At 39.4% G+C, this 27,822-nt stretch overlaps 1 protein-coding gene and 1 long non-coding RNA gene across 4 annotated transcripts in view; one reads left to right on the top strand and one right to left on the bottom strand.

Moving 5' to 3' along the window:
* LOC148776294 (uncharacterized) overlaps positions 1 to 1,520 on the bottom strand; it is a 30,996-nt gene extending 29,476 nt beyond the window's left edge. For both annotated transcript variants that reach the window (XR_016038396.1, XR_016038397.1), the window contains exon 1: positions 1,391 to 1,520. This is a non-coding gene — a long non-coding RNA (uncharacterized LOC148776294). The remainder of the gene's footprint in view (positions 1 to 1,390) is intronic.
* On the top strand, positions 1,100 to 26,462 carry SMPDL3A (sphingomyelin phosphodiesterase acid like 3A). Of its 2 annotated transcripts, none has more exons than XM_088840576.1 (8): positions 1,100 to 1,288; positions 6,951 to 7,164; positions 8,134 to 8,278; positions 12,873 to 12,969; positions 13,951 to 14,120; positions 14,734 to 14,914; positions 16,812 to 16,936; positions 18,089 to 26,462. In XM_088840576.1, the coding sequence occupies exons 1-8, from the start codon at positions 1,171 to 1,173 to the stop codon at positions 18,404 to 18,406; spliced, it is 1,368 nt and encodes a 455-aa protein (XP_088696702.1). In that variant the 5' UTR covers positions 1,100 to 1,170; the 3' UTR covers positions 18,407 to 26,462. The 2 variants fall into 2 exon arrangements, with proteins under 2 accessions (XP_088696702.1, XP_055289177.2); XM_055433202.2 differs by lacking the exon at positions 1,100 to 1,288 and adding an exon at positions 1,412 to 1,576 and having other exon boundaries at positions 18,089 to 26,461.
* The last annotated feature ends 1,360 nt before the right edge of the window (positions 26,463 to 27,822 follow it).

The raw sequence follows: 27,822 nt of genomic DNA, 5'->3' as shown, positions 1-27,822 counted from the left end.
TAGCTCAGTCCTGTCTGGCTCTTAGCCAGCCTGTGGACTGTGGCCCACCAGGCTCCTCTATCCATGGGATTTCCCAGACAAGAATACTGGAGTGCGTTGCATTTCCTTTTCCAGGGGATCTTCCCTACCCAGGGATCAAACCTGCATCTCTTGTGTTTCCTGCACTGGCAGGGGAATTCTTTACCAACTCCGCCACCTGGGAAGTTCCCTGGCAAGACATGAAACAGAAAATGGAGGCACCTTGATTCCCATTTCAAAGCCTTTTTCATGAGACACTTTCCCATTAAATTACACAGCATACAAAATAAGAATTTCTCTGTTGGGAAACAAATACACTTGATAACATTTTTTTGTGAGGTTAATAACTCTGGAAGGTTTTCTCCTTCTTCAAAGGAATTCCATATTCTATAAATTTAAATTATATGCTCCTTTATCTTAAAGGGATCAGCATCCTCATAAGTGATATCACAAGGAACACAGAACCCAAGGAAGTTTGAGGATCTTGGCTCCTTTGCCAGATTGAGTATCTTCAAAAATTCCTTGAAGAATAAAACCCACCAGTTCTATGTATGATTTCCGTGTTATCTCTGAAATGCATAGAACACAGTTCTGAGACATTGCTCTAACTCAAATGCAAAAACAACCAAGCAAGCAAAGAAAAAACCCCAGACAAACAAAAAACTGAAACCTAGTGTGCGTGGTAAGTCACTCAAGTCGTGTCTGGCATTTCGGGACCCCGTGGACCCTAGCCTGCCAGGTTTCTCTGTCCATGGGATTCTCCAGGCAAGAACACTGGAATGAGTTGCCATGCCTTCCTCCAAGGGATCTTTTCCACGCAGGGATCGAACTGACCTCTCCTTTATCTCCTGCATTGGCAGGCGAGTTCTTTACCACTAGTGCCACCTGGAAAGCCCAGTGTTTCTGAGGAGTGATTCTCAAACGTCACCACAACTTTAGCATCTTGTGGAGGACTTGGACACACAAAGGAATAGGCTTCAGGTCCTGTTTGTGGCTCAATAGCCTTGGGGCAAGCCTACTGGGAAATTTTCACTTCTAACTAGACTTCCCAGATAGTGCTGAGGCTGCTGTTCCAGGGACCACACTCAGATCCACTGTATTCGAAATCTCTGCTGACCTGGTTCAAATCAAGACACTTGGAGGAGGAGACCCATGCACTTAGGGTCAAGTGGCACTCAGGGGACCCGATCTGCGCGGGGCTGCCTCAAGTACATTCCTTCCAGGACCTGTCGCCGACTTAGAAACAACAACAACAACAACAACAAACCAGGTAATCGCTAGACAGCTGCTGAAGGTCAAGAGAACCTACTCGTTGAGGAATCGGAATCTAGCACGTGACCGCTGGGCGTTAACAACCGCAGAGGTCTTATACCTCCTCCCGGGTTCCGCGGGTCCCAGGGTCCAGGGGAGTCTCGGGACAGCAAGAGTCTCCCAGACCCGTGGCTGCAACTCGCGATGGCGCGGCTGGGGGCGCTTGTCTGTTGCCTGCTGGCCGCCTGGCACTGCCGCCCGGGCCTCGGCCTGCCTCTGGCTCCCGCTGGCGCGGGTCCCGCGGTGGGTGAGTTGTCCGTCTCCTTTCCGTCCCCGGAGCTGCCCGCGAGCCGCGGCCACAGCGCATGCGCGACGCCCGGCACAGCCAGCCGGGGCAGCGGGGCGCCGGCGCCGAACGCCCGGGACGCGGGGCTGTGCCGGCCGCTGCGGGACGCGGGGAGGGCGCGGTGACGGAGGCGCCGGAGAGCCCGCTCGGCTCGCGGGCGGATCGGGACTGGCTGGTAACAGTGGGGGCGCTGCAGGGGCGCTGCTCCTCTCCTACAGTTTTCACCTCGTGTCTCCAGATGTGATTTGCTCCCGGGCAAAAGGAAGGAAACACTGGGTGTCTCGAGGGCAAAAAGAAGCTGGGGGCTAGATGTCCCGCATTCCCGGGGGCCCCGAATCTGCCCTTGTGGGGCGGGGGAGCTGCCGGGTTTCAGTCGCCCAGCAGGGTACATTTCAGTGGGACTCTGAGATTATTCCATCCTGCTCGCCAAGTTTGGTGGCCCTTTCGTCCCTCTTCACCAACCACAGCACGGTCGCATGCACCGCGCTGCCTACTCGCTAGGCCACGTTAGAACTCCCGGGGCTTTCATTTCACTTTGCCTGGACGCCCTTGGGTTCTCTGAGGGCAGAGTCAATTTTATTCATTCCCAACGCCTACCCCAGTTACCTGGACGGAAGTGATTAAAGTGAGGTCTGGGACCAAGAGCACCAGCATCACCCAAACGGGTTAAAAGTGCAAGTTTTTAATCATCCCCAGGTCCTACTAAATCCGAAACCGCAACCATCCGAGTAACAAATCCTCCAGCTGATTCTGGTAGATGCTGGAGTTTGAGAACCACTGGTCCTGAACGTTGGATGGGAGATGTTATGATGCCAAATGAAACTTAAGTGTCAGGATATCCCCACCTCCCCGACTCATTTTCAAATAGAATTGCTCAGTTATCTGGGCTTCCCAGGGGGCTCAGTGGAAAAAAATATATATATACGCCTTTCACTGTAGGAGACATGAGTTCAACCTTGGGTTGGGAAGATCCCCTGGAGGAGGGCATGGCAACCCACTCCAATATTCTTGCCTGGAGAATCCTATGAGCCTGATGGGCTGCAGTTCATAGGGTCACAAAGAGTCGGACACAGACTCCGCACACAGGTGGTGGTGGCGGCTCTGTTATCTAGGGGAGGGGGAAATGAGCAAGGTGGAGTTATTTTTATGTTTTGTGGTTTGGGCATAGCTGTCTCTGAAACAGCGCAGTGCTGGCTGCTGAGACTGCTTATCTTTATCACTTTACTTTCTCACGTGCCTTTTATTTGTCCGAGAGCCAACTCCTCATGACTCAGCCAGCTGCTCATGACTCATTTGAAAGCGAGAACTGTCAGTCTGGTTTCCCAACCGTCAGTCGTAACAAAAAATTGTCCCCAAATACTTACATATGCTGGTTTCTGCTTTCATTAAAGCTGTTTTTCTTCAATTATGTGGCTGTTTAGGATTCTGAGATAAAATGTCCTAGATTGCAGGAGGCCAGTTCAGTTCAGCCCTTGGCAAATTCACCTTTCGGTTTTAAGGGTCTGATTGCTGAAGGCCTCCATGACAGATTTCTGTGGTCTGGTGAATCTCCACAGCTCCCTGTTTCTGTAAGGAGGCTACTCAGAGTTGTTGCCTGGGGAAGAGGGAGGGAGAGGGGGAACCAGGGTTCAAACATTCAGTATACATTTGTGAGAATCTTTTTAAAGATTTAGTTACTAAGTCATGTTTGACTCTTTGAGACCTCATGGACTGTGTGTAGCCTGCCAGGCTCCTCTGTGCAGGGGATTTTTCAGGCAAGAATACTGGAATGGGTTGATATTTCCTTCTCCAGAGATCTTCCTGACCCAGGAACCGAACCTGTGTCACCTGCATTGCAGGTGGATTCTTTACCACTGAGACACAGGAGATTTCCCTATTTGCCAAAGAAGATGTGATAATTGAGTAGTGAAAAGCATGTTGGACTATGAACCAGAGAATCTGGGTTGAAGTGTGGGCTCAGCCACAGGCCAGGTCTATAGCCTTGGACACACACACACAAACAGTATTTTGTATAAATTTCATTAGAGGCGGGAAATGAGGTCTCTAGATGTTTATTATTGATAAATCCCGGGTTAAGAACCTGTCAGGGCTCCATTCTTGGCTTCTATTTAAAGACACCCTTCAGTACATCTAAATAATTACCCCTTACTGATCTGTCTAGCAGTGCAATGGTAATAGAAAGAGCTCTAGGCTGAAAGTCTGGAGAGACTGGTTCCATTTCAGCTTTCATTACTGAGTCACCATGTGATCTTGAGGAAATCCTGAATCTTCCTGGCCTAATTAAAGAATGTTTATTGGGGGCCTACCATAGATCAGACATATTCTAGATGCTGGGGATGTATAAGTCCAGGTAATAGGTTACATCAGACGAGTGTCTTCAATGTGTTTCCAGCTTTGTTTTACAAAAATTTACAGAAATTTTGTTTAGATAAATTTAATATACTAATAATTTCATGTCCCTTACTTGACACAGTATTTCCTGTAGGTGTGTTGTTATCTATTTTTCATGAGGCAAGTGAGATGAAGGACTTCTTTATTCTGAAAGGACTTTTGCATGTGAACTAACACAGTGAGGCACTCTGTGCTGTTGTTAAGAACAATGTCAACTCTGGAATCAGATTTCCGGAATTGCTGTCTTAGTTCTGTTGCATGCGACATATGTGATTTGGACTTATCTATAAAATGAAAATAATGGTCAGTAAATACATGGAAAGCATAAGAAACAGTATTAAAGTAAGTACTCAATACATTTCCACTACTTGGAAATGAGGAAATTCAGTCTCAGATGCAAAGGACATTACAAATGAATAACAATGTAACTAATGCTGAGCTTACCCAGTGCCAGGCCTTTATTTCTAGAGTCACTTAACCCTCATTCAGTAGACAATAATATTATTTCCATTTTACAGATGAAACAGGCTGAGATCATACAACTAGATTGGGAAGAAGAGCTTGGATCTGAAGTCAGGCAGTCTAACTCTGGAGCCCTATTCTTTTTTAATTTTAATTTTTAAAATTATTTATTTATTTTGGCTACATGGCGGGGCATGTGGGATTTTTGTTCCCTAACCAGGACTTGAACCCATGCCCCCTGCTTTGGGAGCACATAGTCTTAACCACTGGACTGCCAGGGAAGTCTGTGGAGCCCCCATTCTTAACCATAACACTATACTTTTCTGCTTGTAAGTTCACTACACACCTTAACATTCTTTGAATAATATACATATTTGCATAAAACTGAGATGCAGTGTATATTTATACCCCAAGGAAGGGCTGTCTCCAGGATAATTCTGAGTTATCTGCCAATTCACTTTATGTGCTGGGTAAAGTAGGTCCAAGCTGGAAAAAAGTTGGAGTATTTTCTGCATTATGGAATAAAATAAATTACTCATGGCAAAAATTTTCAAATGAGGACTGAATACCAAGTAATTGACCATGAAGACTATTTGAAGACTACTTTGTTCTGGATTTTTTGGTCTACCACTTCTTAGCTGTGGGCTTAAAATGTGCTATTGTATCAATGTCGTGGAGAAACAACATCCCAAATATACATAATATGCCTTTTCCACCTTAAATCAAGTGCTTTCAATTTTCTGCTTTATTATCCAGCTTTGGGTTTTATTCAGGTATTTGCTTAGGTGCACACTTAGCTTTTTATTATTTGTATGGATAAAACTTTGTATTCTGCTCATATTTCCCATGCTTCTGGTGTGCTATGTTGCTACTCTGTCTCTTCTGATGTGTTTCCTATTGTAAATTAGTCATTATCAGATTGAGCTCAAAATTCAAAGTGTGATAAAGTCTCAATAATAAAACAATTTTTTGGTCGTATATAGGAAAGCAGCAAAATCATTGAAGATATATGTAAATCAATTATAAGCAAACTTGAGGGCCTTTCAAAACAGGGGTTCCAATTTTGGCTCTCCTGTTTCTTAAGCTGTATATACTAGAGCAAATTTTCTAATTGACCCATTATTAATTTCTCAACTCGAAAATAGAAACAGGGATTCCTGCTTGAGTAGTTTTGAGAGTGAAATTACATAGTGTATTTCAATTGTTTCCACAATGTCCAGCATATGGTGAATACTTAATAAAGAAAGCTGCTACTATGCTTATTAGTACTAGTGTTTCCTTCAATGAAAGAATCTTTGTCAAGATGATTTCCAAGCAAGGGTGCTATCAAATGGTTCCTGGGCTTCTCCCTGAAAATCCAAATGGAAACATCTTCTTTAGCAAATGCTTCCCTTGATATTATTAACATTTTACACAGTGTATAATAGAAGGTGTTCCTCTGTTAAATTGCTTTTGAGAACCTCTAGCAATGGCTATTTTTGGCTGAAAGCTAAAGACTCATTTTCTGTTAATGTTGAGAGGCAAGGTTTTACATGAAATTAGGAGTAAGATTTATTAGTTACAAGTTCCGCAGTTTCTTCCCTGGTGGCTCAGACAGTAAAGAATCTGCCTATGAAGCGGATACCTGGGTTGGGAAGATCCCCTAGAGAAGGCAACAGCTACCCATTTCTGTATTCTTGCCTGGAGAATTCCATGGACAGAGGAGCCTGGCTGGCTATAGTCCATGGGGTGGCAAAGAGTCAGACATCTGCAATCTCTTCACTGTGTAACCCTAACAAAACACATCATATTTTCATGTCCATTTTTCTACAAGAAGAAAATAATTTCTAAAACATTAAATTCTATAAGGAAGAAGAAATGTTTCTTCCTTAAGCATATGAAACTTCTTCCTTAATAAGCATATTAAAATACAATATATGGGATTATTATTGACTTCCCAGAAAGGGGTTTCCATGTATATCACTATGCAAACTTATGCTTGTTATGTAGTCATTGTTAAGTAGTCACGCTGTCACTGATTTCATCAATTTTGTTGTGTGCAAATAGTAAATTCTACTAAAATCTTTGTACTATCTTTAGAGTCAGTATTTCTGACAGGGAAAGACTGTATTTAATTTCAGGGCATGTGGCTATTTGGGCTTCCCAGGTGGTGCTAGTAGTAAAGAATCCACCTGCCATTGCAGGAGATGCAAGGGACGTGGGTTCGATCCCTTGGGTGGGATGATCCTCTGGAGAAGGAAGTGTCAATCCACTCTAGTATTCTTTCCTGGGAAATCCCATGGATGACAAGCCAGGAGGGCTACAGTCTCTGGGTTCACAAAAAGTCGGACAGGACTACTGAGCTACTCAGCTCATGGATATTTAAATTGCTAAGGCTTTCCTCTAACACAGGGTGGAATACCTGTTTCGTCTTACTGTAAATATTTGTATGGGAATTCCAAAAGAGAAGTAGGTTTAACACCACTTATTTTCTCATCAACAGGACAGTTTTGGCATGTGACGGACTTCCACTTAGATCCTACTTACCACATCACAGGTGACCGCACAAAAGTGTGCGCTTCCTCCAAAGGTGAAAAAGCCTCAGATCCTGGTCCTTTTGGAGATGTAATGTGTGATTCTCCTTATCGCCTCATTTTTTCAGCACTTGATTTTATTAAAAATTCAGGACAAAAAATATCTTTTATGATATGGACAGGGTGAGTGATTATATAAATATCATATAGTTACTGAGTATATATCTACAGTGTCCTAAGCTTCATTAGGATGCTGAATTTTATAAGAAAATTAATTTACATTTTAAGAATTATTGGGCCTTAAAAAATACTAGATCAAATAAATCAGCATTATTAGGGATAAGAAAAACTTTCAAAGTCCCAGTTTTATTTGTTTAGAATATATCCTCTAGAACTATGTCCATATTAACTAAGAGATGAGTTTATAAATAGCTTTTTGTGGTCATTGTCTTGAGATGTTTATTAATGTGATAAGTCTTGATTAAATAATCAAAAAACAAAAGTCAGCAATGGATTTTAACTGTTAATGTTTTTGGCATTGTGCTTTGTACCATTTATTAAATAAAAATTAAAAAAATGTCAGCAATGGGACTTCACCTGTAATAGCAATTTTACAAACATCATCTTCTGGTGGTGTAATTAACTAATTCTATTCATCATTACAGAGTGAAGAGGTCTGTATTTCCTGAATGGGCAATAATGATCATGGCCTTATTTTAACCTCTACATTGTAACTAGTTTATTCTTCACAATAGATATTGTTATTATTCTTCACATTTTACAGATAAGGAAATTAAGGCACTGAGCATGTAAGTAACTTGTCCAAGTGCTCACAGCTATAGGAGGGCAAACCTGGCACTTTTGGCTCTGGAGTCTGTGCTTTTAATTACTAAGCATTTTTGCCTCTTATAAATCTTCAGTCAGGCAGTGAAATAGGCTGACATTCTCAGTTTATCTTTTGTATTTCACAAGTTTTCTTTTTCTTTAGGCTTCTCAGTGGAACAAAAGTAAGTGCAGAGTAGTTTATCAACTCTATCATCTGTTGATTTATGGTAGAATTCGACAAGGACAATACAGCAGAGCTTTACACAGGAGTCTAGTGACTTTTTATAGAAACTGATTTTGTTTTTTATGATTCTGTCTTCTTTTCAGGGATAACCCACCTCATGTTCCAGTGTTTGAACTCTCAACAGACAAAGTCATAAATGTGATTGCTAATATCACAACTACTATCCAGCATCTCTTTCCAGATCTCCAGGTTTTCCCTGCACTGGGTAATCATGACTACTGGCCACAGGTAAGTTTGACCACAACTTCTGGAAATGCTTGAAGGATTTTTCCCATTGGTAGTGTCAAAATTTTGCAACTAACTGGTTGATAATAGAGCATGGGAGCAGGGCTCATGGAGGTAGAGTGTGCTCTTAACACTAACCATCAAGGAAGGCAAGACACATGATTTGGGGACTTAAAACTGACTCTTAATAGTTCATAAAAAGTTATGCCCATAGTGGGGTTTTGGAAGCAGATTACTTAGTTCATGGGTTATTAATTTGTGATTTACTTCTTATTCTTCCTCAGTTTTTTTTTTTAATTATTTTGTTCATTTTAATTTCCATGTTCAGGCTAGCATAAAAAGGTTAATGTTGACAAATATTTACATGTTTTAGAATTTCTATTAGGCATACTAAGCTACTCATACTCTGATCTAAAATGGATTGTGATTAAAAACAAAAGCATAGAGAATTATCATAAGAACCAAGAAGGGAAGTTCATGTTCAAAATATAATTCAAGGCAGAGAGTATGTTCAGAATATTTTTAATGTCTGATACAACCTAGGCTTCAACCTCTATTAGACTGGCTTTTTTATTAAACAGCCTGTGCATAACAGTCAGATAGCAGTTCCAGTAACAGAGATCTGCTATAGCAGTGCAGAATCTTACATTTGTTCAGATTCAAGAGATCTTAGAGATTATTGCAGGGCTTGACAAACCAGGGCCTGTGGTCCAGATGTGGCCTGACAGTTGATTTTGTAAATAAAAGTTTTATTGGAACACAGCCATGGCTATTCTGTTTTACCTGTGGTTGCTTGTGTACTGTAACAGCAGAGAATAGTTACAATATTGACTATATGACCCCGAACCCTAAAGTATTATTATTTGACCCTTATAGAAAAAGTTTGGAGAAGGCAATGGCACCCCACTCCAATACTCTTGCCTGGAAAATCCCATGGACGGAGGAGCCTGGTAGGCTGCAGTCCATGGGGTTGTGAAGAGTAGGACATGACTGAGCGCCTTCACTTTCACTTTTCACTTTCATGCATTGGAGAAGGAAGTGGCAACACGCTCCAGTGTTCTTGCCTGGAGAATCCCAGGGATGGGGGAGCCTGGTAGGCTGCAGTCCATGGGGTCGCTAAGAGTCGGACACGACTGAAGCAACTTAGCAGCAGCAGCAGCAGCAGAAAAAGTTTGCCGATCCTCCGTCTAGATCAACTCTTCAGTTTATAAGTGAGGAAACTGAGGCCCAGAACAGTTAAGTTGCTTGTTTAAGTGCTCAGTCACTTAGTGGCAGAGCCCACATCCTGTATCTTTTGTGTTCAGTTCAACAAACATCCTTTCACAGGTCCTTTGCTCTTGCTGGGCTAACATACCAGCATTTCCTGAACATGATGTTTACTTTCATGCCTTTCTTTGTCTGCGTTTTGCTTTGTGTTTAGAATATCTTTTCCATCTCATGTCAAAAGACTGCTTAATGAGGGTCTTGATTATATTAGTTAATTAATCTAAATACTGTGACTTTGAAAGTTGTACTTTAGGATGAGCTTAAGTTTAAGTAACTTCAGGGGTCTGGCCTCCAGTCTTGAGATGAATAATATATGAGCCTTGGTGACAGTCAGCCTCTTAACTAGTGGTCAGCTCTTGTTACTGTTACAGAGCAGAGGGTTGGAGGTGGACAATCTCCAGGAATCAGAGGTTACACACGTTGTTTTTATAAGCTTTAGGTGACAGACAGACTGCTGTAATGGAAAACCTGTGGGGTTTAGTGTCACATTCATTAGAATTTAAAAACCTGTCCTGCTTCTAATAGCTGAGCAGCTTGAGTAATGCATGTAATTATCCCTGATCATCTGTAAACAAGAGCAGTAATACTTACCTTGCAAAGTTTTGGGGAGAATTAGTGATGCTCGGTGGAAAGGGCATGGTTTCCTACCTGGCATATTATAAGCCCTCAGTCAGTGGAGTGGTGGTTTTGTAGCATGAAGCAGTGACACGGGACACGTGTTTCCTAACTCCTCTGAGGATTGGTTTCATTTTACTTTTATCTCTGCCTTCTTTTTGTGAAGCCAAATCTTATAATAATTCAAAGGTATAGGTACTATCCAAGTCTAAAATATATCCTATTACATGTACAATTAAGATAAATCTGGCAGCCTTTATACCTTAAACAGCTAATTTTTTCCTCTTTCTAGCTTGGGATCTTATATCTGAAAATCTTCTTTCTACTATTCTTCCATCTTTCCTTCCATCCCAGTTTCAGGAATGTCAAATGTAACACAATAGCACCACAACAAATTCACCTAGAGGCTACTCATATCTGAGATCAAATTCTGGTGAATGTTAGTAACAAATAAATTGGATGTGTTATTTCTCCAATCAACATGTATATAAACATAGCTACATAAACATACAGATACAGGTACAAGTTCCCACTCATTATGTCAGAAGTAGATATTATTATGGACAGCCCAAGGATTTCTTCCCATTGCCACTCAAGGAAGCAGCCCAGACCAGCATCCTCATATACTCCTACACTGGCAAAGCTGGTGCCGCCAAACTGTGGGTGGCGCCACTTCCCATTGTGCAATAGATAATTGGGTATAAGAGTGACGGTAGAAAGACATGGAATTTAGACCCAGCTCTGGAACTGACAAGCTCTCCCTGAATAAATCACTTAACTCTGGTGCTCATATTTCTCATGTTTAAAGCAGAGAGAAAAGTCTAGGGTAATGTTTATATAATTTTGATTCTGCATGACTATACCAGTGTCTTGGCATCCATCCTGAAGTAAACAGATGGCTAAAATGTTAGGCTTTTTATGCTGATGATGCTTACCAATGTTTGATTAGGATTTAGATTGGGCAAAGCCACCGTGTAACTTTCAGACAGATCACTCCGATCTCTGACACAAACTGAAAATATACTTTGAATAATTAGTCTCAGTTAAAAGAAGTCATTTACTTATAACTTGCCCTGAATATATTTATATTTTAATCATGTATTAGGCACTAATGTGACTTGAATGTCATTTTTAAAAAGGAAAAGCATTTTAATTAATGATGTCAGTGAAACTCCTTGAAGAAATAGGTCTGGGTCACCAAAATACAGAGGGAAATGAAGAAAGTGAAGAAAATGGCTTCAGTTTTTTAGTATAATTTTTTGAAAAGAAAATAGAAATAATCACTCAATTTCACAAATGATTTCTGAGTTTTTATTCAGTATCTATTTTCTTGAAGCTTTATTTTTCTTGTCTAGAGCTTACGTCACCATCAGTCAGTTCAGTTCAGTTCAGTCGCTCAGTTGTGTCCGACTCTCCGCGACCCCATGAATCACAGCACGCCAGGCCTCCCTGTCCATCACCAATTCCCGGAGTTCACTCAAACTCATGTCCATCGAGTCGGTGATGCCATCCAGCCATCTCATTCTCTGTCATCCCCCACTCCTCCCACCCCCAATCAGGGTCTTTTCCAGTGAGTCAACTCGTCGCATGAGGTGGCCAAAGTATTGCAGTTTCAGCTTTAGCATCAGTCCTTCCAGTGAACACCCAGGATTGATCTCCTTTAGAATGGACTGGTTGGATCTCCTTGCAGTCTGTAAGGGTTCTTTAATAATGATAGGATAAAGTAGGATGATAAAAATACTGTATAATATATTATACATATAATATTTAGAAAATCAAAATGATATCATTTAGGCTAACGTAAAGAGTTGTTGTTTAGTCACTAAGTCATGTCTGACTCTTTGCAATCCCATGGACTGCAGCATGCCAGGCTTCCCTGTCCTTCACTATCTCCCAGAGTTAGCTCAAATTCATTCCACTGAGTCGGTGATTCTATCTATCTCATCCTCTGCCACCCTCTTCTCCTTTTGACTTCAGTCTTTCCCAGCATCAGGGTCTTTTCCAGTGAGTCGGCTCTTTGTATCAGGTGGCCAAAGTATTAGAGCTTTGGCTTCAGCATCACTCTTTCCAATAAATATTCAGGGTTGACATAAAGAGACTTCAAATCAGAAACATGCGGTTATAAGTCTTCTTTCAAGATTTTAAAATGCTTTATACTAGTGTCAGCATTTCAGAGGACTTTGTTTAATTCTGAAATCATGACGTTTTCTCCACTTCCTAGGCATGCCTACACCAGAACTTACGTTTTCAGGGGCAAACTTGCCTTCAATGTCAATGAGCACACTCCCACATCCATTTTGTCCTCCAGTTATGCCAAAACAAGGGCTTTTTTCTGTATACGGCACTGTGTTGGTGTCTGGGCCATTGTTTTTCTTTGATTCCCTTTTTTATAAACTTGATGAAATCATTCTTCAAGGTCTGGTTCAAATGCTCTTCTCACTCTCCCTGCTGACTCTCTAGGCCAGCCTTGATTACTCTTGTTTCTCCACTCACAGGATCCTTGCGGTGGTTCCTAACACGTTGTCTTATAGATGACTGGTTGCATTTTGTTCTCCATCTCCCCAACAAAGCCATAAATACCTTGAAAAATTAAGTATATCTAGTATTCCTGCATCTCCAGATGCCTCCTGTAGTAGTAATCACTCAAGTCATGTTTAAATTAATTCATCCATGTATCTTCAGAGTTTCAATGTTGTATTATATTGTTTGTGGCCAGGATCAACTGCCTGTAGTCACCAGCAAAGTGTACAATGCAGTAGCAAACCTCTGGAAACCATGGCTAACGGAAGAAGCTATTACTACTTTAAGGAAAGGTAAGTGAAAGATTTACTAAGCTTTCTTTTGTCTCTGTTTTTATGCAGTTTAATATTGTTTAGACTTAGATATTTAGTGTTTGCTTGGGTGTGCCAATTCTGAAGTCTCTGTGCCCAGTTTTCCTAGAGGCCTTATCATGTTTGAAAACCAAGGAATGACATGGGTGGGTGAGTGGGCCAAGGTCCCAGTGCCATGACAACAGTGTTCAGTAACTTCTGGTTCACAGGTGTGGGTGGGGTTGTGCGTTTAAGCCCCATCTCACCTGAGAGTCTAGCAGCTTTGATTTATCTGATATTGTTTCTTCAGTGTTCTGTGGCAAGATCCACGTGTGTTCTCATTCTTTAGATTTTAGATTTCATTGTATCTCTTATCTTAATTCCCCAAACATACAAAAGTAGAAGTTGATTTCTTAATCATTCTGTTCCTTGATAAAAATCACTACCTCATTGCCTAGTTATCTTTTCATCAGAATGTTAAACACAGCTGTTGTGACCTCAGTATGTGGAAGTGGCAGCACTGGACTTGACACAGAGAAGGTTTTCAGTAAGTGTTTGTTAAATCTGATTCTTATCCAATGATAAGCCTATTTAAGTGCAAACGAGGCAATGAGAAATAAGTATAACCTTCCTAAATGGATTGTTGCTGCTGCATCACTTCAGTCGTGTCCGACTCTGTGTGACCCCATAGACAAAGCCCACCAGGGTCCCCTGTCCCTGGGATTCTCCAGGCAAGAACACTGGAGTGGATTGCCATTTCCTTCTCCAATATGTGAAAGTGAAAAGTGAAAGTGAAGTCCCTCAGTCGTGTCCGACCCTTAGCGACCCCACGGACTGCAGCCTACCAGGCTCCTCCATCCATGGGATTTTCTAGGCAAGAGTACTGGAGTGGCTTAAACCTTAATTAAGATTTTTGCTTTCACAGTGTCTATGTATCTGTGTATTATTTTATTAATAGAATGTGTTTAAAATTTGTTTTTATAGGTGGCTTTTATACACAGAAAGTTTCAAATAATCCGAAACTTCGAATCATCAGTCTCAACACAAACTTATACTATGGCCCAAATTCCATGACCCTAAATCAGACTGATCCAGCAAATCAATTTGAATGGCTAGAAAATACACTGAACATCTCTCAGCAGAATAAAGAGAAGGTAGATGCCATAGACCAACATCACTGGGGATAAACAGAGGGTTACATGTGTGAATTTATTAGACTTGCAAGAGGTCAGGTATTAATAAAGTATTAAAATTTAAAGATGTTCTTGCATGAAGCAGTTTATGATTTGCTCTGTTGTTGATGGCAGTTTTGTATTATTTTGCTCTAAGGCTTGATAGATATTGAAAAAAAATTTTTTGAGCAAGGTCACAGTTCAGTTCAGTCACTCAGTCGTGTCCGACTCTTTGCAACCCCATGGACTGCAGCATGGTCACAGTTACCTAATATAATGTCCAGGGGATCTTCCCAACTCAGGGATCAAACCCGCGTCTCTCATGTCTCTGCACTGGCAGGTGGGTTCTTTACCACTATTGCCACCTGGGAAGACTATTATATCATAAACCATGCAGTTTAAATAAACAAGTATAAATTTAAGTCCATTAATAGTTTCATAATTTCTTCTTTTTTGATAAATGAGTAGCAGAGATGGTATATTTGTTTTCTAAAATTTAATTAACGTACTTTCAATCTTGGTATCTAAATGTCTTTTTGTCATGATAGATGTGCAGAAAGAATCCCATCAGGCCTCTTTGTGTTTCTCTCTGCAGGTGTACATCATAGCTCACGTTCCAGTGGGGTATCTGCCTTTTGCAAGGGGCATCACAGCAATGAGAAAATACCATAATGAGAAATTGATAGACATTTTTAGAAAATACAGTGACGTCATTGCAGGACAATTTTATGGACATACTCACAGAGATAGTATTATGGTTCTTTCAGATAAAAAAGGTAATAGAATGTTCTATTTGTATCTATTTTGCATAGCAAAATATGAAACTCCAATACTGTGGCCACCTCATGCGACGAGTTGACTCACTGGAAAAGACTCTGATGCTGGGAAGGATTGGGGGCGGGAGGAGAAGGAGACGACAGAGAATGAGATGGCTGGATGGCATCACCGACTCAATGGACATGAGTTTGAGTGAACTCTGGAAGTTGGTGATGGACAGGGAGGCCTGGCGTGCTGTGATTCATGGGGTCGCAAAGAGTCGGTCATGACTGAGCGACTGAACTGAACTGAACTGAATATAAGTAAATAATATATTAATAATATAATATAATATGTTAATAATATAATATATTAATAATATAAGTAAATATTAAAATATTAATTTTTACTGATCCAGTAAATTTAAAGTTTATTAAATCTACTTGCCAGCACTAGCTTTTTCTCACTTACCTTCAGTGAGTATATATATATAGTCCTATAGTGTGCAGGACTATATCTAGTCCAACTGCTGGACTTCCCAAAGCCATCACCATTTGATCTCTGTTGACCCAAAAGCCTCTGAAACCTTCAGCTCACTCAAATGTTCTTTTAGGTCTGAAAGTTTAGAGAAGCACTGGTTTTGTTTTACCTGTGAGACTCAAATTTCTTTCTTTCTTTTTTTTTATTCATTTATTTTTAATTGGAGGCTAATTATAATATTGTGGTGGTTTTTGCCATACTTAAAAAAAATTATTTATTTTTGACTGCGCTGGGTCTTTGCTGCTACGTGCGGGCTTTCTCTGGCTGTGGATAGTGGGGGCTACTTAGTTGTCCCACAGCATGTGGAATCCTCCTGGATCAGAGATCGAACCTGTGTCCCCTGCGTTTGCAGGTGGATGGATTCTTAACTGCTGGACCACCAGGGAAGTCCTCAAATTTCTTTTGCTATGACTAGTTTTACTTAGAATTTAAAGAACAAAGCACAGTTTACTGTGGTTTAAAGTAAAATATATTAAGCTCTTAACTTTTAAGTGCTTACCAACATGGTCATCTACTCAGCATTAAAAGAAAAAAGCAGACGGGGCACTTGCATTAAATAAGATGATGATTATCTATTCTTAAAGATAACTTCTGTATGAGGGCAGAAAACTGAGAGTTAACAAAATAAAAGTTTTGATTTTTTTAGTAGTCAGCCAGGATAAAAATCAATATATATATATTTCAGTAATTGGAGAACATTTTTGAAATGTTTTGCCTTTTTCATCTAGGATGACTGGGCTTGGTAAAAATGACCATTTTTCAGCCTTTGATAGCTTTTTTACTCAGAAAGAAATTTAGTTCTATAATAGATATAAAACATGGTGACACTTTAATCAAATTCTTATTATGTAATTATTGGAATATTGTCATAGGTGGAGTACAAAAAAACTAGCTTTGTATTTTTTATGTGTGTGTACTTGTAATAAGTTGGATATTTTTATTATGAAAAATTTCATATATATATAAAAGCAGAAAGAACCTCTGTGTACTGTCACTTATATTCAAATATTCATCAAGATATTTATTTTACCAATGATTTTTTTTGAGGTATTTGAAAGTAAATGTCAAACATTAAATGTATTTCAACACTACATGCTTCACACATTGCTAAAAATATTTGGATAACAACATAATCATAATTCCATTAACTTAACTAACAGAATCAACAATAATTCTTTTAATCGCTTCATAATAAAACTTTCCCTGTTTTCTCAAAAGTGTCTCTTTACTGCTGTTTCAAATCAGGATCCATCAAGCATCACACATTATTTGACTGTTACAACTGTTAACTGCTTAATCTGAAACTTTTTGTATTTTTAATATTATTAAGCTCAATTGTTAAAAATACATATATTTATATACGTATGTTTTGTCCAGGAAAGCCAGTAAATTCTTTGTTCGTGGCTCCTGCTGTTACTCCAGTGAGAAGTGTTTTAGAGAGACTGACCAACAATCCTGGTGTCAGACTATTTCAGTATGATCCTCATGATTATAAATTATTGGTAAGTTGGTGTAACTTTTAGAATTGACTTCATATTTTTGCATGTCTATGTAGTTTTCATCAGTTTAGTTGAATGTTTTCAACACAGCTACTGTAAGTTGTACTTTATGTTGAAATCTCAAGATGTCTTCTTTTTTGTGTTTTGAATGTCAGCTTTATATCAATTCAGCTTCAAAAGGCTAGGCATTTAGTTTATGAATACTGTACCTTTCAACAAATATGTAATTTGAAAAGAATTTCTCAGTTAAAGTCTCTCCTGATGTAATTGCATTTTTCTCCTAGGTAAATTTAGTAAGCAATAGTTCTATTATTCCCTGGAGCATGTTTTTACAAAAAACAATAGTGCAGGAGAAATCTGGCTTTAATCCATAAGCATTAAATTAAGAGTGATAATACAATTGACTGATAAGAATAGTCCAAAAGAAATTTTTTACAACTATTAGTTGCCTGTTTTTAGATCTGAAACTCATGTGTATGTGTGTAATTGCTATAATACTGCTATAATACTATATCATTTCTTAAAGTGTAAAATAGTTTGTATAGTTTGATTTCATTTTGTGAAAAAATGAAAAAGATAGTAAAAAGAAATTAAATACCTGTATTTCTTTTGTACATACAGCCTGGAACAGCACACATACACTGGAGTGCTGGTAAACGTTTAATAGCTGGCTCATTGGGAGTGGAAGGTGCTTTGTTTTGTAGTGTTTGCCAATTTCCATGGCATAAATACTCCCAATATGGCCAATTTCAAGCTGCGGTAATGATATAAACTAACTTGTAAGTTTCCGGAAAATTTGACAGCATTTGTGGTCTTGTACAAGCCACCTGCTGCATATAACTGATTTATAGACAGTTGTTAGCAGTGGTTACTTCTGAGGTGTATGAACTGAAGGCTTTTTATTCTGTATATCTCTCTGTATAGTTGGATTATTTTTATTATGTTCTTTCATTATATTTTACATGCAAAACAATATAGATTTTTCTATCGGGACTCTTTTTCCTTAAAAGCGATTCTCAGTTTTTAAAATGACTACACTTTAAAATTAAGAAGGTCACATAAATCCTAATAAGAACTCTACTTGCTATGCAGTGTGTTATATGCCAAAATATGAACCAGGCTTTATTACTCTTTTTAACTGTTTTTTAACTATAGGATATGCTGCAGTATTACTTGAACCTGACAGATGCTAATCTAAAGGGAGAATCTAGTTGGAAGCTGGAGTATAACCTGACCCAGGCCTATGACATTGAAGATTTGCAGCCAAAAAGTTTGTATAAGTTAGCTAAACAGTTTGCAATCCAAGAGAGTAAACAGTTCATAAAATACTACAAATACTTCTTTGTGAGTTACGACAGCAGTGTAATTTGTCAGGGGAAATGTAAGATCTTTCAGATTTGTGCAATTATGCATCTTGATGTTATTTCTTATACAGATTGCTTCAGACAATATCATATAAAGCACAGTCTGTAATATTTCACAGTTTGTTCTCTTTGATAATGAAACGATGCTCTGCTTCTGAGATCAGTTTGTGGAAATTATTATGCAAATCTTTGTGAGTTACTGAGTGGGTGGGAATAATTCCTGTCTTTGCTTTTTTATGATGCAAAAATGTAGCACTCTCAATTTTTATTATATTGAATGTATTTAAACTGCCCATTACCAGAATGATGTTTGAATGTAAATACCCTATCTTCCAGGAGTTCCTAGGTGGCTCAGTGGTAAAGAACCTGCCTGCCAGTGCCAAGGCAGGAGACTCAGGAAATGCAGGTTCAATCCCTGGGTCAGGAAGTTCTCCTGGAGCAGGAAATGGCAACCTGCTCCAGTATTCTTGCTTGAAAATTCCATGGACAGAGGAGCTTGGTGGGCTACAGTCCATGGGGTCCCAAAGAGTGGGATACAACTGAACACGCACACACCCTATCTTCCAGTTTATATAATTGTACCTAATTTATACTCTTGTTGAAATTGTCATTTATACAATAAAACAAATTATTTTTCCTTAAGTAGAATGAATTATTTTTAATACGGTAATTTTCAGTTTTTAATTCACTCTCTTGGAAACTTCATGTGTAAACTCAGGTTCAAACTGTTCTAAGTATCATGAGGCTAACCCTGTTTTTGCACTGTCTGTACTCTTGAGAAAACACCAAGGTCACCTTAGAGCTGTCTCTGATTCTGTGAGACATTATGGGACAGGACTTCATTACATGTCTTCACTCTGAGTGAAGGAGAGCCCTTTTTAGTACTGCTAGGTTTTAAGGAAGAGAATGTCGCAAGAGAATGGATAAACAAAATATTTTATCAAACTTTAAAAATTGCAGAGATATTGATAGTATAGCTTGCTTAGAGATATATGTCACAGATACCCACAAAAGAGGTACGTTGGTAAGTCAAATACAAGAATGTTGGAGGTTAATGAATGGGAAAGTTGAGTGGGGAGAGATATATAAGGGGACTTAAATGCATGGGGAAAGTTGTATTTCCTAATTCAATCAGTGACTATATTGATGTTAAAAGTTCAGTTCAGTTCAGTCACTCAGTCGTGTCCGACTCTTTGTGACCCCATGAATCACAGCACGCCAGGCCTCCCTGTCTATCACCACCTCCCAGAGTTCACTCAAACTCATGTCCATCGAGTCGGTGGTGCCATCCAGCCATCTCATTCTCTGTCGTCCCCTTCTTCTCCTGCCCCCAATCCCTCCCAGCATCAGAGTCTTTTCCAGTGAGTCAACTCTTCTCATGAGGTGGCCAAAGTATTGGAGTTTCAGCTTTAGCATCAGTCCTTCCAATGACTGTTCAGGACTGATTTCCTTTAGAATGGACTGGTTGGATCTTGTTGCAGTCCAAGGGACTCTCAAGAGTCTTTTCCAACACCACAATTCAAAAGCATCAATTCTTCAGTGCTCAGCTTTCTTTATTGTCCAACTCTCACATCCATACATGACTACTGAAAAAACCATAGCCTTGACTAAATGGACCTTTGTTGGCAAAGTAATATCCCTGCTTTTTAATATGCTATCTAGGTTGGTCATAACTTTCCTTCCAAGGAGTAAGCGTCTTTTAATTTCATGGCTGCAATCACCATCTGCGGTGATTTTGGAGCCCCCCAAAATAAAGTCTGCCACTATTTCCACTGTTTCCCCATCTATTTGTCATGAAGTGATGGGACCAGATGCCATGATCTTAGTTTTCTGAATGTTGCACTTTTTCACTCTCCTCTTTCACTTTCATCAAGAGGCTTTTGAGTTCCTCTTCACTTTCTGCCATGAGGGTGGTGTCATCTGCATATCTGAGGTAATTGATATTTCTCCCAGCAATCTTGATTCCAGCTTGTGCTTCTTCCAGCCCAGCGTTCCTCATGATGTACTCCGCATAAAATTTAAATAAGCAGGGTGACAATATACAGCCTTGACATACTCCTTTTCCTATTTGGAACCAGTCTGTTGTTCCATGTCCAGTTCTAACTGTTGCTTCCTGATCTGCATACAGATTTCTCAAGAGGCAGGTCTGTTGGTCTGGTAGTCCCATCTCTTGAAGTATTTTCCAGTCTGTTGTGATCCACACAGTCAAAGGCTTTGGCATAGTCAATAACACAGAAATAGATGTTTTTCTGGAACTCTCTTGTTTTTTCCATGATCCAACAGATGTTGGCAATTTGATCTCTGGTTCCTCTGCCTTTTCTAAATCCAGCTTGAACATCTGGAAGTTCATGGTTCACGTACTATTGAAGCCTGGCTTGGAGAATTTTGAGCATTACTTTACTAGCGTGTGAGATGAGTGCAATTGTGTGGTAGTTTGAGCATTCTTTGGTATTGCCTTGCTAAGGGATTGGAATGAAAACTGACCTTTTCCAGTCTTGTGGCTACTGCTGAGTTTTCCAAATTTGTTGGCATATTGAGTGCAGCATTTTCACAGCATCATCTTTTAGGATTTGAAATAGCTCAACTGGAATTCCATCACCTCCCCTAGCTTTGTTCGTAGCGATGCTTCCTAAATCCCACTTGACTTTGCATTCCAGGATGTCTGGCTCTAGGTTGGTGATCACACCAACATGGTTATCCAGGTCATGAAGATTTTTTTGTATAGTTCTTATGTGTATTCTTACCACCTCTTCTTAATATCTTCTGCCACTGTTAGGTAGGTCCATACAATTTCTGTCCTTTATTATGCCCATCTTTGCATGAAATGTTCCCTTGATATCTCTAATTTTCTTGAAGAGATCTCTAGTCTTTCCCATTCTATTGTTTTCCTCTATTTCTTTGCATTGATCACTGAGGAAGGCTTTCTTATCTCTCCTTGCTATTTTTTCGATCTCTGCATTCAAATGGGTATATCTTTCCTTTTTTCCTTTGCTTTTGGCTTCTCTTTTCTCAGCTATTTGTAAGGCATCCTCAGACAGTCATTTTTCTTTTTTGCATTTCTTTTTCTTGGGGATTGTCTTGATTCCTGTCTCCTGTACAATGTCACAAACCTCCATCCATGGTTCTTCAGACACTCTGTATCAGATCTAATCCCTTGAATCTATTTGTCACTTCTACTGTATAATTGTAAGGGATTTGATTTAGGTCATACCTGAATGGTCTAGTGGTTTTCCTTACTTTCTTCAATTTAAGTCTGAATTGGCAGTAAGGAGTTCATGATCTGAGCCACAGTCAGCTCCCGTCTTGTTTTTGCTGACTTTATAGAGCTTCTCCATCTCTGGCCACAAAGAATATAATCAATCTGATTTCGGTATTCACCATCTGGTGGTGTCCATATATAGAGTCTTCTCTTGTGCTGTTGGAAGTAGTGTTTGCTATGACCAGTGCGTTCTCTTGACAAAACTCTATTAGCTTTTGCCCTGCTTCATTCAGTGCTCCAAGGCCAAATTTGCCTGTTACTCCAGGTGTTTCTTCACTTTCTACTTTTGCATTCCAGTCCCCTATAATGAAAAGGACACCTCTTTCATGTGTTAGTTCTAAAAGGTCTTGTAGGTCTTCATAGAACCGTTCAACTTCAGCTTCTTTGGCATCACTGGTTGGGGCATAGATTTGGATTACTCTGATATTGAATGGTTTGCCTTGGAAATGAACAGAGATCATTCTGTGATTTTTGAGATTGCATCCAAGTATTGCATTTCAGACTGTTTTGTTGACTAGGATGGCTACTCCATTTCTTCTAAGGGATTCTTGCCCACACTAGTAGATATAATGATCATCTGAGTTAAGTTCACCCATTCCAGTCCATTTTAGTTCGCTTATTCCTAAAATGTCAGCACTCACTCACTCTTGCCATCTCCTGTTTGACCACTTCTAATTTGCCTTGGTTCATGGACCTAACATTCCAGGTTCCTATGCAATATTGCTCTTACAGCATCGGGCCTTGCTTCTGTCACCAGTCACATCCACAACTGGGTGTTGTTTTTGCTTTGGCTCCATCTCTTCAATCTCTCTGGAGTTATTTCTCCACTGATCTCCAGTAGCATATTGGGCACCTGTGGACCTGGGGAGTTCATCTCTCAGTGTCCCATCTTTTTTCCTTTTGATACTATTCCTGGGGTTCTCAAGGCAAGAATACTGAAGTGGTTTGCCATTCCCTTCTCCAGTGGACCACATTTGTCAGAACTCTCCTCCATGACCCATCTCTCTTGGGCGGCCCTATGTGGCATGGCTCATAGTTTCATTTTTTTCTTCATGTATTTTTAAATATATTAAATACTATAGATGGAGATCCAGCATTTAAAGTTGATTATTTTGACTCATCCATAGAGAATGGTTCATAATGAAAGCATAGAGACACCAGGAGGGTTTGAAGTAGTCTAGTAGGGAAGGGATTGTGGTGGGCTTAGGTGGTGGCAGTGAAGAGAGGTAGCTGTTTTGTGATATATTTTGTTAAGTAATAGCAGCAAGATTTGTTAATGGCAAGAATATAGGAGACAAAGTACAGAGAGAAATAAAGGATGACTCCTGGATTTATGGCTGGAGAAACATGGCTGTGCTTTGAGGGAGTTAGGATTACTAGGAGTGGAGAGGGCTTGTGGGGAGTGTGTGGGACCCGAAGCAAGAGATTAAGAGTACTATCGTGTATTACAGTTGGTTCAAGCTACCCAAGAATTCCTCTAGTTCTTTAAACATTTTGCTATTCTCATCATCACTAAATAGAGAATTTTAGGACTTCTTTTTAAAATTAATCAGTACCCTAAGAAAACAGCCAAACCAACTCTGATTGTTTTTATAGCATTCAAAATTTATCAGGAATAAACAAGACTCACTTTTAGGAATGTATTATCTGCCTGCCTCCCCATTGGTACTGCCTCAGTCATTCTAGACAAATGTTGAGGACACTTAAGGAAAGGAAAAATAGTGTTAGTTCAATTATTGACGTGTTATATATATTTTTTTTGATAGAGAATGCATTTCTGAAAGCTACAGCCTCCCCTACTTGGGTTGCTTCTCCTTGGAGCAATTAAGTGTGTAAATATAATGTAGGCAAACTTTCCATGAACATTAAAAGAAATGATAAGGGTCATATTTATTTTATAATCAGTTTTTCAAAACATACCTAAAGTTCTTGTTTTATAAAATTCTCAGTAAAATGTGGTGTGATTCATCATCCTTAACTTTTAATGAAACAAATTTTTTTCTACAATCTGTTCTTTACTTTTAAACAAATCACTCTAAAACTCCTCTGTTTTATTGTAAAAATTCAAACTTCAAATGTTTTTTGCATTCTATATTGTACAAAGTACATTCCGTCGTGAAAGTTCTGTGTCCTCAAACTGGTGATTTGTGGGCTATGAGTGTCTACTGACCAATGACTTGTAGACTTGGAGGACTGTTCTTCATGCAGGACTAGGAACCAAGTGGTCCTGTTGGTTTCTATAGCCTTTGTTCCTGCTTCAGGGAAGACTCCTACCTCCCATCACTACCCCATATTCTAATTAAAATAGAGTGTCAGTTTTTAAACACACATGTAATTATCCATGTCTGTAAATTACTTGTATTCAAAATATATAAATAACTCAAAACTCAACTATAAGAAAACAACTCAATTTTTTAAAATGTCAAAAAATTCAAATGTTTCACCAATGAAGAAATGCAAATGGCAAACAAGCATGTAAGAAGATACTCTACATTAGTCATTAAAAACATGTAAATTTAAAAGTAAAAAAACTTTGCTTCTATACACCTATTGAAATTGTTTTTTAAAAAGTTGGAAATATCCAGAACTTGTGAAGACAAAGAACGGTAACTCTTATATACTGTTATACACTGTTCCTCACTTTTAAACTGGTATACTTTATTAGATTAATTTTTATTTTTTATTAACTTCTGATATAGCATATATTTCAATTTCTTAATTTAAGGTTAGGATATATTTATTTTTCATTTTCAATTGTTTTCTTCCTAATTTTACAAGTGATACATGTTCATTTTAGACAACTAGAAATATATAGAAGGATAAAGTAAAAAATAACAATCACCCATAATCCCCACCCTTCAGAGGTAATGACCAGAGCATTTGATGCATTTTCTCTCAGTGTCTACATATAATACATTTTTAATAATTGAAGTATAATTGACCTACAACACTATGTTAGTTTCTGTTGCACAACAGAGTGATTGGATATTTCTTTACACTATAGAATCATCATGATGAAAAGTCTAGTTACCGTGTGTCACCATACACAGGTATTATAACTGATTAAATTCCTCATGTTGTACATTTCATCTCCATGACTCATTTATTTTATTATTGGAAGTTCATACCGCTTAATCTTTCTTTACCTGTTTCATTCATACCCCACCCATTTCCCCTCTGGCAACCACCTATTTGTTCTTAGCATCTATAACTCTGTTTCTGTTGAATTATGTTAGTTCATTTGTTTTGTTTTGTAGATTCCACACATAACTGCAGTCATACAGTATTTGTCTTTCTCTGACTGATTTCACTTAGCACAATGCCCACGAGGTCCTTCCATGCAATTACCCATTTCTTTATTGTTGCTCACATTGTTCCTCTTCGAAACCTAAGGACCTATCTTTATCTCTCTAATATTATTATTTTTAAAGACCTGGCATAAAAGTTACCTTTGTTGTCAAAACTTACCTGACCTCTTCAGACAGAATTAATCTTTTCTCCTTGGGGCCACCATCATACTTTATTTAAAACAATCAATGCCATTACTACGCCTTCCTTTCTCTCGTTTTCTCTCTTCCTTTAGTTCTGAGAGGACAGGACTCTGCTTTACTCAACTTCATATCCTCCTTGCTTAACACAATGCTTGACTAACAGGTAAGTAAGCTTTATAATGAGAAATAGCAAATGAATTGGGCTTCCTTGGTAGCTCAGACTGTAAAGAATCTGCCTGCAATGCAGAAGACCTGGGTTTGATCCCTGGTTGGGAAGATCTCTGGAGAAGGAAATGGCAGCCCACTCCGGTATTCTTGCCTAGAGAATCCCATGGACAGAGGAGCCTGGTGGACTATAGTCCATGGTCTTGAAAAGAGTCAGACATGACCAAGCACACATGCATGCATCAAATAAATTACATTATATCTACATTGGAAGATATTCTTCTCAAATTCTTGCTGATGCCCGTTTCTTAATGAATAGATAAAACCATTTATCATTACCATTAATCAGCAGCGATTAAATGTCGAAAATGGAAATGCTGCTTAGGCAATCCATTGATGGGAACTTATTTATACTAGTGGGTAATGAGTTGGTTAGTCAGCCACCCTACCTGTCTGAGAGCATCCTCACTCCAGCCGAGACAAAGAGGATGGATTCTGGCATTGGCACTGGTGGGTTGGGGAGGAAACCTGAGGAGGGAAGTGGGGATTCTCAGACATAAGAAAAGAAGTGTAACCTGTCCTCTGACATGGTAGTAGGGAGAAGGGCTTAGTGAGCAGAAGATCATTGGAAAGTGATACAATAAGTTGATGAGGGCAGGGATTCTATTTTGAGGTATTTGTGGTCTGGTTTCAGCTCCTCCACTCATTTTGAGTGTATTAATAGTTCAGGGCACTCAATCTCTCTGTAATTCAATTTGTCTCATTTATTGAAAGCTATAACATCACCTGTTTTATAAAAGTGTTGTAGGAATTAAGTGAAAATGACAAGTGCAGAGCTCAGTTCCTGGACGTTGTAAACATTATATAAAAGTTATAAATATTAATGTGACTTTTTACATTATTAAATGATGAAAAGGAGCAGAGTATATTTGACAAGAACTTGGAAGTATGGAAGATGGAAGACACAGTTAAGGAAAACAGAATCTCATATTTTTCAGTGTAGCTCTGTGGAACATACAGTCAAATATGCAAATATACCTGACCCCTGACTTTTGTGCAGCACAGTTCTCTCCACAAATATGTACAGGGTTCTTGTAATGTTACAGGCACTATTCTGCATTCTGGGTATACAGGAATGAACAGAAAGAGATGGAGATTCCTTCCTTATGGCTAATTAGTGTGATGTGTGTGTGTTTGCCGGAGAAGGCAATGGCAAGCCACTCCAGTACTATTGCCTAGAAAATCCCATGGATGGAGGAGCCTGGTAGGCTGCAGTCCGTGGGGTCGCTAAGGGTTGGACACGACTGAGCGACTTCACTTTTACTTTTCACTTTCCACTTTCACACATTGGAGAAGGAAATGGCAACCCACTCCAGTGTTCTTGCCTGGAGAATCCCAGGGACGGGGGAGCCTGGTGGGCTTCCGTCTATGGGGTCACACAGAGTCGGACACGAAGTGACTTAGCAGCAGCAGCAGCAGTGTGTGTTTGCACGCAGCTTACTGGGAACCACAATGTGGCCTTTGAACCACATTGCATGTAACTCAAACTGATTTAACAATTAAAATGTTTTAAATAGTACCACCTGAAGGTGGACGTCATTACAATGGACATCATTCCCAGAAACTAATTAGTAGGGCCTGTGACTGCCATTCACAAAAAGAGTGTCAGAAATACTGACAACTGTATTACAAAGATGTCCACTTAAGTCTTCAGTATTTGGAAAGAATGATGAAAAGTTGCTAAAATGATTGCTTTGTCTAAAACCATGTGATTGCACAAACATGGAAATGTCTGTCACAATATAGCAGAAAAACCTCTTCCAATCGGTCTGTCAGGCAGATTTTGGTATTTTGCTGATTAATATTGAAATTCCTGCCGGATACTGCTTACAAAACCCGTTTTATGTGTGTGTCTTGTAAGCATTTATTCTCAGATCACCCAGACAGCCATGGAACTATGCTTGGAACAAGGACTGGAGTTACAAGGAACATTGTGCTATAGTCTTCATTTATCTTCTTTCCTGTTAAGCCTGTAAATTACTGCCAGCTGGCGTCAAAACACTGAAGTGGTAGCCTGAGGCAGTTTCTATTCACCTGAAAATTCATTAATCACTAGTTCCCTTAAAACCTAGCTGGAATCTTTAGCTGAAACATATGTGGTTTCTTTTAATCATTTATTTGTTTGGCAAGGGTTGGTAGTATTGATTTTAGACTTTTAAAGATTATAGTCTCCTTTGGAAATGAAAGAAGTCATTAAAAAATTTTAAATATCATCTCAGTTCAGTTCAGTTCAGTTGCTTAGTCGTGTCCGACTCTTTGTGACCCCATGAATCACAGCACGCCAGGCCTCCCTGTCCATCACCAACTCCCGGAGTTCACTCAAACTCATGTCCATCGAGTCAGTGATGCCATCCAGCCATCTCATTCTCTGTCGTCCCCGTCTCCTCCTACCCCCAATCCCTCCTAGCATCAGAGTCTTTTCCAGTGAGTCAGCTCTTAGCATGAGGTGGCCAAAGTATTGGAGTTTCAGCTTTAGCATAAGTCCTTCCAATGAACATCCAGGATTGATCTCTTTTAGAATGGACTGGTTGGATTTCCTTGCAGTCCAAG

Source organism: Moschus berezovskii, chromosome 10, assembly GCF_049115385.1.
Source record: "Moschus berezovskii isolate FMDL1 chromosome 10, NW_MosBer_1.0, whole genome shotgun sequence".
Taxonomy (NCBI): Eukaryota; Metazoa; Chordata; class Mammalia; order Artiodactyla; family Moschidae; genus Moschus; species Moschus berezovskii.
Note: the sequence above shows the minus strand (reverse complement) of the source record. Positions and strands in the feature narration are given on the sequence as shown.